This window comes from Rosa chinensis, chromosome 2 (genome assembly GCF_002994745.2).
Source record: "Rosa chinensis cultivar Old Blush chromosome 2, RchiOBHm-V2, whole genome shotgun sequence".
Taxonomy (NCBI): domain Eukaryota; kingdom Viridiplantae; phylum Streptophyta; class Magnoliopsida; order Rosales; family Rosaceae; genus Rosa; species Rosa chinensis.
Window position 1 is genome coordinate 44,630,914 of NC_037089.1, and position 13,879 is coordinate 44,644,792.

The 13,879-nt window shown below is 39.5% G+C and overlaps 2 protein-coding genes across 2 annotated transcripts; both read left to right on the top strand.

The window, feature by feature from the left end:
- Positions 1–1,066: 1,066 nt before the first annotated feature.
- On the top strand, positions 1,067–6,936 carry LOC112188367 (transcription factor GTE4). The gene is made up of 5 exons (XM_024327469.2): positions 1,067–3,278; positions 3,369–3,414; positions 3,501–3,614; positions 3,738–3,822; positions 6,472–6,936. Exons 1-4 carry the CDS (start codon positions 1,467–1,469, stop codon positions 3,794–3,796), a joined length of 2,031 nt encoding a protein of 676 aa, XP_024183237.1. The 5' UTR covers positions 1,067–1,466; the 3' UTR covers positions 3,797–3,822; positions 6,472–6,936.
- Positions 6,937–7,866: 930 nt separating this feature from the next.
- LOC112188368 (uncharacterized protein HI_0077) lies at positions 7,867–13,658 on the top strand. The gene is made up of 7 exons (XM_024327470.2): positions 7,867–8,315; positions 8,482–8,723; positions 8,803–8,899; positions 12,241–12,424; positions 12,538–12,619; positions 12,772–12,838; positions 12,946–13,658. Exons 1-7 carry the CDS (start codon positions 7,923–7,925, stop codon positions 13,009–13,011), a joined length of 1,131 nt encoding a protein of 376 aa, XP_024183238.1. The 5' UTR covers positions 7,867–7,922; the 3' UTR covers positions 13,012–13,658.
- The last annotated feature ends 221 nt before the right edge of the window (positions 13,659–13,879 follow it).

Below are 13,879 nucleotides of genomic sequence, written 5' to 3' on the forward strand. Positions count from 1 at the left end.
AGAGATCTCTGCAAATGCAAAAATCAGTCGAAGATTATCATTGGCATCGATGCTGGAGAAGGAAATTTAGAAAATTCCAATCGGTATGAATTTCGTGTGCTTGAGGTTGGCCATTGTTGATGCCACCATTGATCGCGTATAAGATCTAACAAGACACAGATTTGGAAAAAGTAGAGAAGGCAACTAAATCTTTTCTTCTCTTTATGTTAATCTTCAATCATTCTCCCTTTTAATTAAATCAAATTATCCATCAAAACTCAAAGTCCTATAAGAGATGAAATTAAAGAGCATATCTTGGACTGCTTAACATTATTAAGATTAAAAAGGACGTTTGTGATTGTTGTTCATAATTTCAAAATTCAGTTGCTGCTGCCTGGGTTTAAGATTTGACAAGAACAGCCGCTTGCTTTTTTACGAGAACAATTGAGAACTATTCATAACTATTGACTGAAAAGTCACTTCTATCCGTGATGATCGAAATATCATAACAGACCGGAACCCAAACTTCCATATGGTGTGCAACAATTCATGGGTGTATTCCAGTCGCGCCTTGTTTTTTCAATGAAAAAAAGGACATGACATTAACAATCAAATTAGCAAAAGTAATTAAAATATATATATATATATATATATATATTAGTTTTTTGTCTACGTATTTTATTTTATTTATTAATATTAAATACACTGTGTGTTTTCCTAGTTGAACCCAACATTAGCTTAAAGCCATAACTGACATAGAGCATTTATACTATGACCGGAGGGTCCAACCATATCCCACTGCACCACACGCGCCCTTTCATGACCTGCGCAACCTCTCCGAATATTCGCAAAAGTACCCCCCACCTCAACAATCACCCAATCAATCCTCACCCACGTGAAAACCACGCCAGCTCTCCCAATGGTACGTGGCCCTCACGCTCCTCATTCCGCGTGAGTCAATCTCCCCCCACCCGTGCTATGGTACTTCCCGGGCACGACTCTCTTTAGTGCACCCACACGCTTCGTCGTCCTCACGGACCCTTTATCGCCGTACACCTGTAAGATAAGGGAAACAGAAAGCGAAGAGAGAGAAACTGCGAGACACTGTAAGCATTTTAGAGAGAGAAACTAGAGAGAGAAAGAGATAGAGAGAGAGAGAGAGAGAGCGAGATCTGATCGAAGAAGAAGAAAACGAAACCCGAAGCCCCCCTTCTTCTGCTGCTGCTGCTGTTGTTATTGTAAGCCTTAACTCTCTCTCTGTGTATGTGCGTGTTTGTGTTAAAGGCCTACGATTCGTCGTTTTCGTAGGGAAACGAAACCCTAATTTTGATTTTTTTTTATGTATTTGGCTGTGTGAGATTTGGGGGGGAAATTAGGGTTTTTGTTAGTGTGATTGGGTTATTTGGGTGTTGGCGAAGAAAAACCCTAGGAATTTTGGATCTTTGTGAGAGGGTTTTGTGGGAGTTAGGGTTTTGTGAGGTACATGTATGGCTTCGGGGCCTATAGTTGGAGAAGGTGATGGAACCAGAGAGAAGCAGAGGTACTCGGAAAGCAAGGTCTATACTCGAAAAGCTTTCAAAGGCCCCAAGAAAAACCTCAACAACGCCAAGACAAACTCTACCACCACAACCGCCTTAGCCGCCCCGACCTCCACCGCCACCGCTGCCAACCACGAAAAGAGTAACGGCGAGAAGAAGGACGAGGACAACAGGAATAACAAGAATGACAATTTGACTCAAGCTCCAGCTGAGGTGATTGGTTTGGAGGATGGGAATTCAGCTCAGCCGCCAGCTCCGGCGTCCGAGGATGGGAATTCAGCTCAGCCGCCAGCTCAGGCGTCCGAGGATGGGAATTCTACTCAGCCGCTGCAACAGCCACAGTCGGTTTCGCGGGTGGAGGCAGCCTCTGACGATTCCTCGAGCCTGAACCGGCAAGAGCCTGCTGCTGCGGTGGTGGCACCGGCCACTCAGGATACACCTGCAGAGAATGGGGTTTCCAAACCGGAGTCGGACAGCCGAGTTAAGATCAATTTGGCTTCAAGGTCGAAGCAAGAGGTGCGTGAGCTTAGAAGGAAGCTTGAGAGTGAACTGGATATGGTTCGAGGTTTGGTGAAGAAGATTGAGACCAAGCAGGGGCAGATTGGTGGGTTAAGTTACCCCCATGTTTCTGCAAATGATGGGGTTAATAATAATGTCATGTTGAGGCGGGTTCACTCGGAGGTTGCTTCCGGTGGTATTCCTCGTGAGGCTACTAGGCCTTTGCATCAGCTGAGTATATCAGTATTGGAGAATAGTCAGGGAGGGATTGATAACGTGGAGAAAGAGAAGAGAACCCCCAAGGCAAACCAGTTCTACCAAAGTTCTGAGTTTTTGCTGGCCAAGGATAAGTTTCCACCTGCTGAAAGTAACAAGAAGACGAAATTGAATCTGAAGAAGCAGCAAAGTGGAGGAGAGTTGGGGCACAGGTATTCAATGGGCACCAAGTTTTTCAAGAGTTGTAGTTCTTTGCTTGAGAAATTGATGAAACACAAGCATAGTTGGGTGTTTAATGAACCTGTGGATGCCGAAAAGCTTGGTTTGCATGATTATCACATCATTATCAAGAGTCCAATGGACTTGGGTACAATCAAATCCAGGCTGATCAAGAATTGGTACAAGTCTCCCAAAGAATTTGCAGAAGATGTGAGACTTACATTTGACAATGCCATGACCTATAATCCGCCCGGGCAGGATGTTCATGTCATGGCAGAACAGCTAGCCAAGATTTTCGAGGAAAGGTGGGCTATAATAGAGTCAGATTATAATCGTGAGATAAGGTTCGGCTATGATTATGGGACTGGTCTCCCTACACAACCAATACCAAGAAAGGCTCCTCCACCACCACCTGCTCTTGATATGCGAAGGGTCTTGGATAGGTCTGAGTCCATATCACATCATGGTGATCCCAGGCCAAAACCCATGACTATTACTCCTAGGACCCCTGCTCCGAAGAAGCCTAAGGCGAAAGATCCTCATAAAAGGGACATGACTTATGAAGAGAAACAAAAGCTTAGCACAAGCCTCCAGGGTCTACCTTCAGAGAAGCTAGATACCATTGTACAGATTATTAGGAAAAGGAATTCAGCCGTCTTCCAGCATGATGATGAAATTGAAGTGGACATTGATAGCGTGGATGCTGAGACCCTTTGGGAGCTTGATAGGTATGTAACCAACTATAAGAAGAGTTTGAGCAAACACAAGCGAAAAGCTGAACTTGCTATGCAAGCCAGAACAGAAACTGAGCAGAATGTCCTGCCGCAGGTAATGCTTTATCTCATGCCTTCTGACCTCTTAGTATATATGTGGTGGCAGTGGTTTGTAAATCATTCATTTTTCTGTTGTTTCTTACAGGCCCAGGCCCCCAGTGTGGATGAGGTTCCGAAAGAAACCACAACAGGTAGTGTTTTGGACTGGATTTGATGGCATTCAAAGCAGTGGTACCTGGAGAATTTTATAACTGAAACTCTTGCTTCTTTTAAGCAGATCCAAAGATAGTTTCGTCTTCAACACCTATTCAAAGGGATAACCAGGGTGATAATAGGAGTAGGTCGAGTAGTTCAAGCAGCTCTAGCAGTGATTCTGGATCTTCCTCGAGTGGTACTATGATACATCTCTGTTTGCAAATATAAAGTTTCCTACACGCTTTGTTGGGCATAGAATGATGGAATAATTTGATATTTAGTTTATGTGAGCCTTTTTCTTACATCTTTGTTATTGCAGACTCTGATAGTGATAGTTCATCAGACTCTGGATCTGATGCCGGATCGCCAAGGACTTGACTACTTTTTTCTTTTTCTTTTTTAAGGTAAGGTCCTGCTCTCCTGCCATCTTGATTTTTGTTTTAAGTATTATGTAGTTTTTGTTCTTCATAATTTAGTTATTAAGTGCTTGTATATTACTGGGATTATGAAAAACTTGAACTGATTAAAACTTCTCCACTTGCCGTGTTATGCATGAAATGCTATAGGTTAATATTGTAAAATTTATGAATCAGAAGCACGTGGGGGGAGGAATTGGATGAAAACTTCTTGTTTTAATTGGAAAATGAATTGACATTACTCAACGGTTGCTGCGTGATTCACACTTGGGTGATGTGAGGCCTTGAGAAGCCAAGTTATTTGCCCTTTCTTGTAATTGGTTATAGAGTCGACCATTTTTTCTTTTCCTTGTTCTGTTTCTTTCCTTTTTCTAATTTAAAAGATGATCAGGATTGGATTGACGTGTTATGTGAATTAGGGGATGCTCTGCTGGTATAGTTGTCGATAGTTTTCATCACATTAGGGCTTGTAATGGTGAAAGTTTGTTGCAAAAGATCTGTAGGTGATAGCATAATGAGTCTTATTGAGTGGATAACATATCTTGGGGAACTCTGAACAGGAAGTAGTTGGTTGTGGTCATACTTGTGATGTCCTGATTGATTAGATACACATGGAGGTTTAGGTTACATACGGTGCTACATGGACTAGTCATTTCAGTGTGCATTTCCATGTTGACATGACAATATGGGTAACTTCTATAGAAAAACTGGTGTCCGACATTATTCAAGTCTAGGTAACACATGTTAGCATTCTTTCCACTTTTGTGTTACGGGCCTGACGTCTCAAGATAGTTGCATCTTCTTAAGATAGATGTTTGGCTTTTGATTTTACCACCAACTATTGTAGGAACTACCAAAGCTGGTGTCAGTGTTATCAGTCTCTTGAGCAAAATTGTCAACCCTTTGTTCCCTTTTTTCTTTCTCCTCTCTTCCTCTGACAAATTTGAAGTGATTCATGGTCAGTATCCTTAGAATGATCTTGATATTATGTGTTCGTTATTTGGTGTTTTTTGGGGGAAATTTGTCTGTTTGTTGAAAAAAAAAAAATTGGCCTTGAGATTGTTTCTATTTTAACTTTGTAATCTTATTGTTTATGCTCAGTGTTGACCAAAATTTTTCAGTAAGGTTGTCTTGCTTTGTAAACCTTGCTTGGTTGTTGTTGTCCTAGTCCAGTTTTAAGGGTGGAGTATATTGATTGTGGCACTGACATGCACAATATGCCACCAGATCATGTTTCTTGCCTACTGTTTGCCTGCTGCTACCAGTCAATGGTTATTTAAAATAAGTGGAGTATAAGATGGAAATAACTAGAACTAGCTTTATCCAAACCGTTTTGTTTATGGGTTATGTTAAGTGTAGTGATTTGTTCCTTATTGGGCTCTATGATGAACAATTTGTGGGTTTGTTGTTTATTTTCTGTTCTGCTCTCTTTTAGTAATAGATACTTTAATAGGGAAAGGGTGTTCAAATTTGGTTAGTGGAATGAGCAAGTCAGAGTTGATGTACATTACGGTATTGGCTTTAGATCATTGTCTCACATGTAATCTCTCTATATTTGCATGTTAGATTCAAACTTCTAAATATGTCTACTGTACTTGGTCTTTTGTCATAGACAAGTGAAATAAGGGCCATTCATAAAAAAGATTCTTTACCAGCATCTTATTTCTTTTTCAGTACTGGCATTGAGGGTTCATACACTAGTTTTAGAGCATCTATAAAAGCCAATATAAAATATTGGAGTATTCTGCACTTTTTGTTGGGAGTTGCGAAATTGCTGGGGACAAAGTTTTCTTTTGAGATTTATATAAAGTCCCGGTCTTATCTATTGGTCTGCTTTTGGTCTATGTATTGCTGGTCCATAAGATATGGGGATTCCATTCTCACTAGTTCCACTTTTCTTTTGTCAACAAAAATCAGCTTATATGACCAAGTATTTTCATGTGCTCTATGGGTGCCACTAAAAATAGTGCCTAACAAAGTTTCCTGAAAGAGTTTAGGGTATATACAAAAAATATCTGATGTAGCTTGAAGCATCAAAGATTGCTCTGACAACATGTGAATTGCAGTGTGGTTGAAGGGCGGTTGTAGTTATTTATGAGTGTGGATTCTTTTATTGTTCTGACTATTGGAGAATTGATAATTGTGCCCAAGTGTTTTCTATTTCTATATCTTATTTGTGGGTTATTTAATAAGTAAAAAAACACTTTTGTAAGATATATGATATGTGAAAAAATTCATCTAACGTGATTTGCTCAGCCATGTCTTTTATTCCAAATCAATTTGGGACAAATCACTGTATATTTGACCTGTTTTTGGTAAATTTACAAGTAGAAGCAGTTTTTTTTTTTTTTGGTTAATGCTGGTAAAGTGGTTCCCTTTTTCGAGCAAGTTATCTCCATCTGTCTTGCCTGCTTATTGTTTATTTTTTCCTCTCTGGTCCTTTTTTCAGTTTTATTTTTGCTACTATTGAACTTTTTGTTTAAATATACATTGTAATCCGAGTGTCCCCCTCCCTTTGTCTTTCCCATATGTCTTTGGATTTGCATGGTTGATACTAGAAACTATGCGTTTTATTAATTTAGTAGTTTTTACCAGATAGCAGTAGAGATTACTAATCACAATTTTCTAAAATTGCAGATCTCAGAAAATTAGAGTAGATGGTGATTTTCTTCATGGTGATTGGAAGCTTTCAGACTTGGATTTGAATCGACTTTGGTTGTATAGTGGAATTTTCTCAAGGCTTTCAACCATCCTGCTAATATAGTCTGCAGTGTTACGATAGTTAGTTGCTGAGTGTCCTACATGGCCTCATTAATCTTGTCAGAATTTGTATAATATTGGCAGACTGGGTGATAATTAGATGCAGTTGGTCTGCTTCGATAGCAGAGTGTACATTGCTAAGTGCTGCTACTCCATCTAGGTTTCAATGACTTGTTTTTAGTTTTGTGCTGGCAGATTCAGGATACTTTAGTGCTACACAAGAGGTAGTCTGTAATCCAAGTTCATTGAGTCTAGGTTGATCCATATGAATTTTATGTGTTTGCATTGGCTAAGATTTGTAGATTTGTTTGTAGTGGTCTATACAAGTTCAGTATCATCTTACCCTTGACTACCGCCAATACCAACTTTATATGCAATTTGCCTGAATCTCAAGTTTATGTTTTAGGTGCAAATTTTTTTTTTCTTGTAATGCGGCATCACAATATTGTAAGTTTACAACTTGTGGCTAGTAGTCTGCTCTATACTTTGATAGTTATAAGTAATGATTCTTCCACGATGACTTGATTTGTATCTGGAAATGTAGCTTTGTTGTTGATGTAAATATTCAAGGTTACCTTTGGCAGGTTGAGTAGAATTTGATGTAGAAATCAAGTTGCCGAGGTCTATTGAATGTTATAGGATACATTGTCATAGATCTGTGATTGAGGATACCCGTCTTTTTAGAGAAAATCCATCATTTACACCAGCATCTTTATATTTCGGAAGCAGTTTTATGTACCTCATCTCATGAAAAGAACATATATGGCCAGTTCCAGCACAACAAATCAAATCTAATAGTAGGTTAGGGCTTGTGCGTTATTGGGAGCCATTCCTTGCACACTTGACGGTAGCGATCCGAACATTTTTGCACACAATAGAGTTGGAACCACAAAGGCGTGAGCCAACGCGAAACTATCAGGGATAACTGCATTACACTCGTCCCTAGCAGCACCTCTGTCAAAAGGAAAACTGTGGCGGGCACACCGGACTAAATAGCCATTGTCAAGGGTAGGTGAATAGTCCATCGCTGTGCTCGACGACTGTGAGTGGCGCGCTAGCGTTAGCACTGGCATAAAATGACAACATGCGTCTTCATCAGAAATTACGAAACATAGCTAATAGAATGACTAAAATCGATCAGATAATCAACATCGATTTTTACCTTTAATTGAGTAGAAACGTCTAGATTTTCTACACACACAAAATACTACTGTCGCCAGATCAAATGGTTCGGAACAAACATTTTAAGTTCAGTTATATATATATATTTTCCGAAATTTTAGTGTTCTAATAATAGACCATCGCACCACTCGAATGTAACATTAGAAATGCAGCGTCTCAAACTCCACCACATGCTCTCTCCTCCATCGTGCTCCTCCCATGCTGCTTTGTTATCATCATGCCTCAGAACCAAGTCTCTTTCCTCTTCTTGTATGCAACCCTCACCCTGGTCTGGTCTCGAAACCTGGAGGAATAGCCCCCTGAATGAGAACCGTTGCTGGGGACCCAAGGGCCCCCAAACGATTGGCAACGCCGACACTCCACCGGTGTCGTCGGCTTCCTCTCTTGCAGAGCTTGGTGCTCTCGTTCTCTCCACCAGTGACCCCCTCGCCAAGTCCAACCTTTCCCACATCGCTTACTTCACGTGGCGCCAACACAACCTTCCACTTGGTGCATGCCAACCTCCTCCTCGTCCTGCCCGCCCTCTGAAACCCCAACTGGTCAGTCTTTCCTGTTTCTCTCAGTTGTTTCTTAGTTTTCTAAGTTTTTTTTTGAATTGGGTATTGCTCGTTATTTGTTTTGATGGCAGTTGTCTTGTTCCCAAGTAATCTCAGTGTTTTAATATATGTAGTTTAGTTGTGTTACATGTTCATTTGTGCCCTTCAGGTTCATCCGAAAGAAATTCCAGCTCCCAAGAACTCGGGTTTGCCTCTCAATGCGTATATGCTTCATAATCTTGCACATGTTGAGCTCAATGCGATTGATTTAGCATGGGATACTGTTGTCCGTTTCTCTCCTTTTAGTGAGATTCTAGGCGAAGGGTTTTTCGCTGACTTTGCTCACGTCGCCGACGATGAGAGTCGCCATTTTGCTTGGTGTTCTCAGAGGCTTGCCGAACTTGGTTTCAAGTGAGGAGACTAGTTGTTTCCGGTACACGATTGGTTGTTGTTTCGTCTCATTGACTTGTATGTTTGGTTTTGTAACAAGGTATGGAGATATGCCTGCTCATAATCTGCTCTGGAGGGAGTGTGAGAAATCATCTGACAATGTTGCTGCACGTTTGGCTGTCATACCACTGGTCCAGGTAATATGTTGCACTTGGATAGTTTAATACGGCGAGTCATTTGATGTCATATGAATGGCTGAAATGTAATGTGGATGATGTGTATTACATTGCATTTCATCGATATACTTGCATGATTTAGTTGCCATCTCTTCAATTTGTCTTAATAATCATGTTTTGCTTTCAATAGACCAACACAGGCAGCTACATGTGGCCTGACTCTGGCAACAAGTAGCTGAATGCTTAGGAGCATAGCATTAGCATGAGTTCCATAGAATACTAACTGAGTTATGCCGTTGTTAATGTCATGATGGCTGATCCTCATGAGAGTCGTTATGATAAGATAATCTCTGATATAAATCGGTTGGGTTGCATTTTTTTAAGATTCAGTTCAGCTAGGAGCCTAGGATAATGCCCTGAACACTTGATTTCCTCCAATTTAGTTGTCAAAAAGAGAATATATGTATACATTGCTTAAGGATGTTTTTCATCTTCTATAATTAGTGTTGAGAAAGATGGGTATCCAATAACATGCTACCATAAGATGCTACTTGTAATACCAATGGTTGGATGGTTGCAATACTATTTATCTCTACACAAACAAGTCTAGACATAGGGTTTAGACCAGATTCAAGCATAAATTACAAATCTGAGTGTGAGAGGTTCAAGTTTACGTCTCTGGAAGGATTTTTCTCAAGGCTATGGGGTTTCTCTCAAAGTGCTGAAAAGTGAAGGTGGGGGGAATGGGAAGGAGAGTGCAGTTTTGGTTTGAGTGGGGAAGGCTACACCAGCAGTTTACAAGGTTGTATAATACTTGTCATGCTATCACAATTATATTGTAGCTGATATGGTTGAGGGATCGGGGCTTCTATGAGCTCGAACTTGGGGTCTAGAGGAATTTGTCTGATCATGAAATGGTGATCTCCTTATTATGGAACTCGCTAAATGTTTGGGTTTGTAGAATCTATCAATCTAATTAAATTGATGGGTGTGGAAGTTAGATTTACTTTTCCTGCAGGTCTTTCTTCAATTACTTAATTGAGGATTATTCTCTTGGTCTAGAGGAATTTGTCTGATCATGAAATGGTGATCTCCTTATTATGGAACTCGCTAAATGTTTGGGTTGGTAGAATCTATCAATCTAATTAAATTGATGGGTGTGGAAGTTAGATTTACTTCTCCTGCAGGTCTTTCTTCAATTACTTAATTGAGGATTATTCTCTTCCAGTAAATAGGCTAGCGGATTTGATTTGAAAAGCTTAAGCCCCTAAAATAGTCTAAGTTTTGGCATGGATTGCAGCCCATGCTAAGCTCAACACATATTACATTCTTCAGAGAATGAATATGTGATGATTCAGTGCAAAGTTGCTCATTCTCTTTGGTCTAATCTTTTTAGGGAAGCTGAAATTGCCTGGCATTCTCTACAGTAGTGTTATCCTTTGTTCATTGCAAGTTTTAGGATTTTGGAGGAGGAAAAGAGCAAAAGCTTGGATGTGGGGGTGATATAGTTGGAAAGGAATAATTGCACTTTTAAGGAGCATTTTATTTTGATCAAATACCTTCAGAATGGCATGGACTCATAGGTCCAGCCAACTAGGGATCTTAGGCATGCAAGTTACTACTTCAGACAAAGAACAACATAAGTGGCCAGTTGATGAACCACTGATTTGCAGCATGAGAAACATAAGGTAGCTCTGCAACTGGGAAGGAAGCCAGTAGACTATGAGCCTCGTGGATAATAAAGCCTTCTAAACCCTGATGTATCTCACCATTATTAAGAAGAGAAACCATGGACTTTGAGTCAGGTTCCACTGAGATTGGTTGAAAACACAAGTCTGTGCAAACTGTAATCCATTCACAATTTCCATTAGTTCAATGACAGAGGAAGAAAAGCATCCAACCAGGGGCCTGGACAGTGCTAGGACTATTTAATCAATGAAACTCCCACTGCCACATCTATATTTAAGTTCATTACACCAAGAGGATGGCCCAACCAAATGCTAGAACTAGGTACAAGCTTGAACAGGTACAGTGAGGAAGTGGAGGAAATCTTGGAAAAGTTGTTTATTTGTTCTGTGTCTAGGCTTCTGTTTCAGTGGCCTTTAGGGGTTCAAGTCTGTCCTCCATATTTTGGAATTGGAAGGCACCGATTAGCTAGTTTTTAAAGATGTTGCTTTGAATCATTGTATAGGTGGACTTCTTGTTTTGTAAGTTTGCTGAGTTTTTATTTTTTTTGGTCTGGTACTTTTGCTGATTTTGAATTAGCAAGTTTCTTTCTTCAAAGAAGAACAATAAAAAATAAAAATCTGCTGGACATAGATAAATTAAAGAGCAATAACTTAATAAAGACCGCGTCTTTTCCTCAATATTCAAGCATTTTAACTGCTTTCTAAGCAGCAAAGAGGTGCTGTGACTGCTCGGTAATGGATGCATCTACTTCAGTCTTTGTTCGGTTGGTAGAAAGAGAGGATAAAGGTCTCTTCTAAAAAATTCCCATTTTAGTGGACAAAGAAGATTGGGTTGGGAGTGGAGTGCTGGATATTATGGAACTAAGGCCAGAATAGGTAAGCTATGTTGCTTGGATCTAAAAATCTGAGAGCAGAATTTTAAAATTTGGAAGCGCAAAGGTTGAAGGGATTTTTTAGATACTCAAGTGTGAGAAAGGTTTTTTTAATGTTGGACAAAATTAAATTAAATAATTTTCAGTTTTTTCAATTTTGTGCTTCTTCAATTCTCTTGATTCCTCTATGCTAGGGGAAATTCTACAATGTGTTAACGTATAACATGCATACAATTGCCTTAAAAGTGGTAAAATGAGTCCTTAAAATAGTAATATTAGTCCTCAAAGTGATAACATGAGTCCTTAAAGTGGTAAATTTTCTTAGTTACCACATGAGTCATCAAAATAGTAATATTAGTCCTCAAAGTGGTAACATAAGTCCTTAAAGTGGTAAATTTTCTTAGTTTACCGTATGAGTCCTCAAAATAATAATATTAGTCCACAAAGTGGTAACACGAGTCCTTAAAGTGGTAATAGTAGTTGATGTATGAGAAATGTTGTCATACTATAGCTTTACCCCTATGCTAGTGATTCCAAATATACTAATAATTTTTTTTTTCTATTCAAATTATTTCTCTAGGTTGACAAAGTTAAAAATCATAGAACTCGGACTAAAGTACAATGACTCTTCCTAGCAATTACAACTATGGGTTTTCCAGAACAATGGAAAAAGTAAAAGAAATGAAGAATCACACCTTGTATTCTAGAACAACTCACAGACCAGAATTCTACATTATCTACTTTTGGTCAATTAGATTATATTTGATTACTTAAAATTCATGGTTTCTTTTGGATGTTGTAGGAGGCCAGAGGACTAGATGCTGGACCACGACTTGTGCAAAAATTGGTTGGCTTCGGAGATCTCAGGACATCTGAAATCGTAGCTAGAATTGCTAATGAAGAAGTGGCACATGTAGCTGTTGGTGTCCACTGGTTTGTCAGTGTCTGTCAGAAATTAGGTTGCGCACCGTCTTCTGCATTTAAAGGTTTGGCTGTCCTGTTTCTTTTTTGGTCTGTTTATTGACCTCTAGGCCTGCCACATTTTGGTGCAAGCTGGATCATTATGCGGAGTGAGGATCTGTTTTCTGTAACCCTGCAGACTTGTTAGAAGATTATAACGTTGAGTTGAAAGGGCCCTTCAATTATTCAGCTCGTGATGAAGCTGGCATTCCTCGTGATTGGTGAGAAACTTTCATATATTTTGGGTTCATTTTATTGGTATAAGGTTGGAGGAATCGTGATCATTATTATTGTTGATCGACTTCTGTTTCTAGTCTCCATGCTTAAAAGTACGTATATGAAATTGTGACAACTTGCTTCATGCCCTTTGCAGGTATGATTTATCTACAAATAACAAGGACAAGAACAAGAAAAGGGCTAACAGTGAGAAGCTTTCTGAGGTATGTGATCTAGCAATTACGCCCTGAAACTAATTCCAGAACCTTGTTATGTATATTTGCTTTTAGCATATAAATATTGTTTATAACGTCTCACATGTATTATACAGGTGTATGAGAGGCTTGCTTCCATAATTTCCATGGAGAGTGAGAACTCGAGTTTGAACAGGCCTTAGTAGTTTTGCATCAACAATTGTTTTCTTCCTAAGCATATGATATGGTATGAAGCTTATGCTTCCTCTGGTTGCACACTTGAAACACAATACATGAAAGACATGCAATGTCTATTATTCATTAAAAGTCCACAGGCAGCTCTATAATCAATCAATCCCCGTTTGGATCGGAGGCAAACGCCTACGAAAAGATTGCTTGGAGTTGAGAAAGATTTGCTTGGATTTATCCATGGTTTGTTTACTCCTTCATTACCATGCTTACCTTTCTTGGTAAAGGGCCTTGGAGAGATGAAAGCGTTGTCATGCCAGAACTAGACTCGTGCTCAATCATACAGTGATCTCTGCAGTTTTCTTCAATTTCTTTCTTTTTCTTTTCCTTTTTGGTTAACAGTGAAATTCAAGAAGAAAAGTTTTGCTAAGTCTGTCTTCACCACCAGTGACTTAATGTATATTGTGCATATACGTAGATAAACGATTCTCGAAGTTCTCTCTTCTCGCTCTGGGAAGGCCAATAATGTCATGGGGGATGATCCTCTATTTCTTTAGGAAGATTTCAAGCTGTAAAATGACTAAAATCTGGTGTGTATCAGCTGTCATTTGACTAGAATAATTGATCTCATGAATGAGAGTTGGATTGTTTGGGTATGCAATAGTTGTGTGTGGTTGAATGCATAATAGCACATGGTTCACAGAGCATGGCATATGCCAATTTTTCCTGCAAATAATTCAACTAGATTGTCCTCACCTCCTCCTCGTCTAATCGTTTAAGGTTTCCTACATTATACGCATAGTCAACTTCAGTTTGCATTGCATTTCATCATTTCTAACATGCGACCATTTAGATAATGCGCCAGTGTGACACGCCACTCAA

Excerpts from the sequence above, each read along its gene's own strand:
- LOC112188368 (XM_024327470.2), top strand. The coding sequence starts at position 7,923 with ATGCAGCGTCTCAAACTCCACCACATGCTCTCTCCTCCATCGTGCTCC. Across the intron at positions 8,724-8,802 it reads CTTGCCGAACTTGGTTTCAA|GTATGGAGATATGCCTGCTC; the intron begins GTGAGGAGACTA and ends TTTTGTAACAAG. Across the intron at positions 12,425-12,537 it reads ACCGTCTTCTGCATTTAAAG|ACTTGTTAGAAGATTATAAC; the intron begins GTTTGGCTGTCC and ends GTAACCCTGCAG.
- LOC112188367 (XM_024327469.2), top strand. The coding sequence starts at position 1,467 with ATGGCTTCGGGGCCTATAGTTGGAGAAGGTGATGGAACCAGAGAGAAG. Across the intron at positions 3,279-3,368 it reads AGCAGAATGTCCTGCCGCAG|GCCCAGGCCCCCAGTGTGGA; the intron begins GTAATGCTTTAT and ends TGTTTCTTACAG. Across the intron at positions 3,615-3,737 it reads TTCTGGATCTTCCTCGAGTG|ACTCTGATAGTGATAGTTCA; the intron begins GTACTATGATAC and ends TTGTTATTGCAG.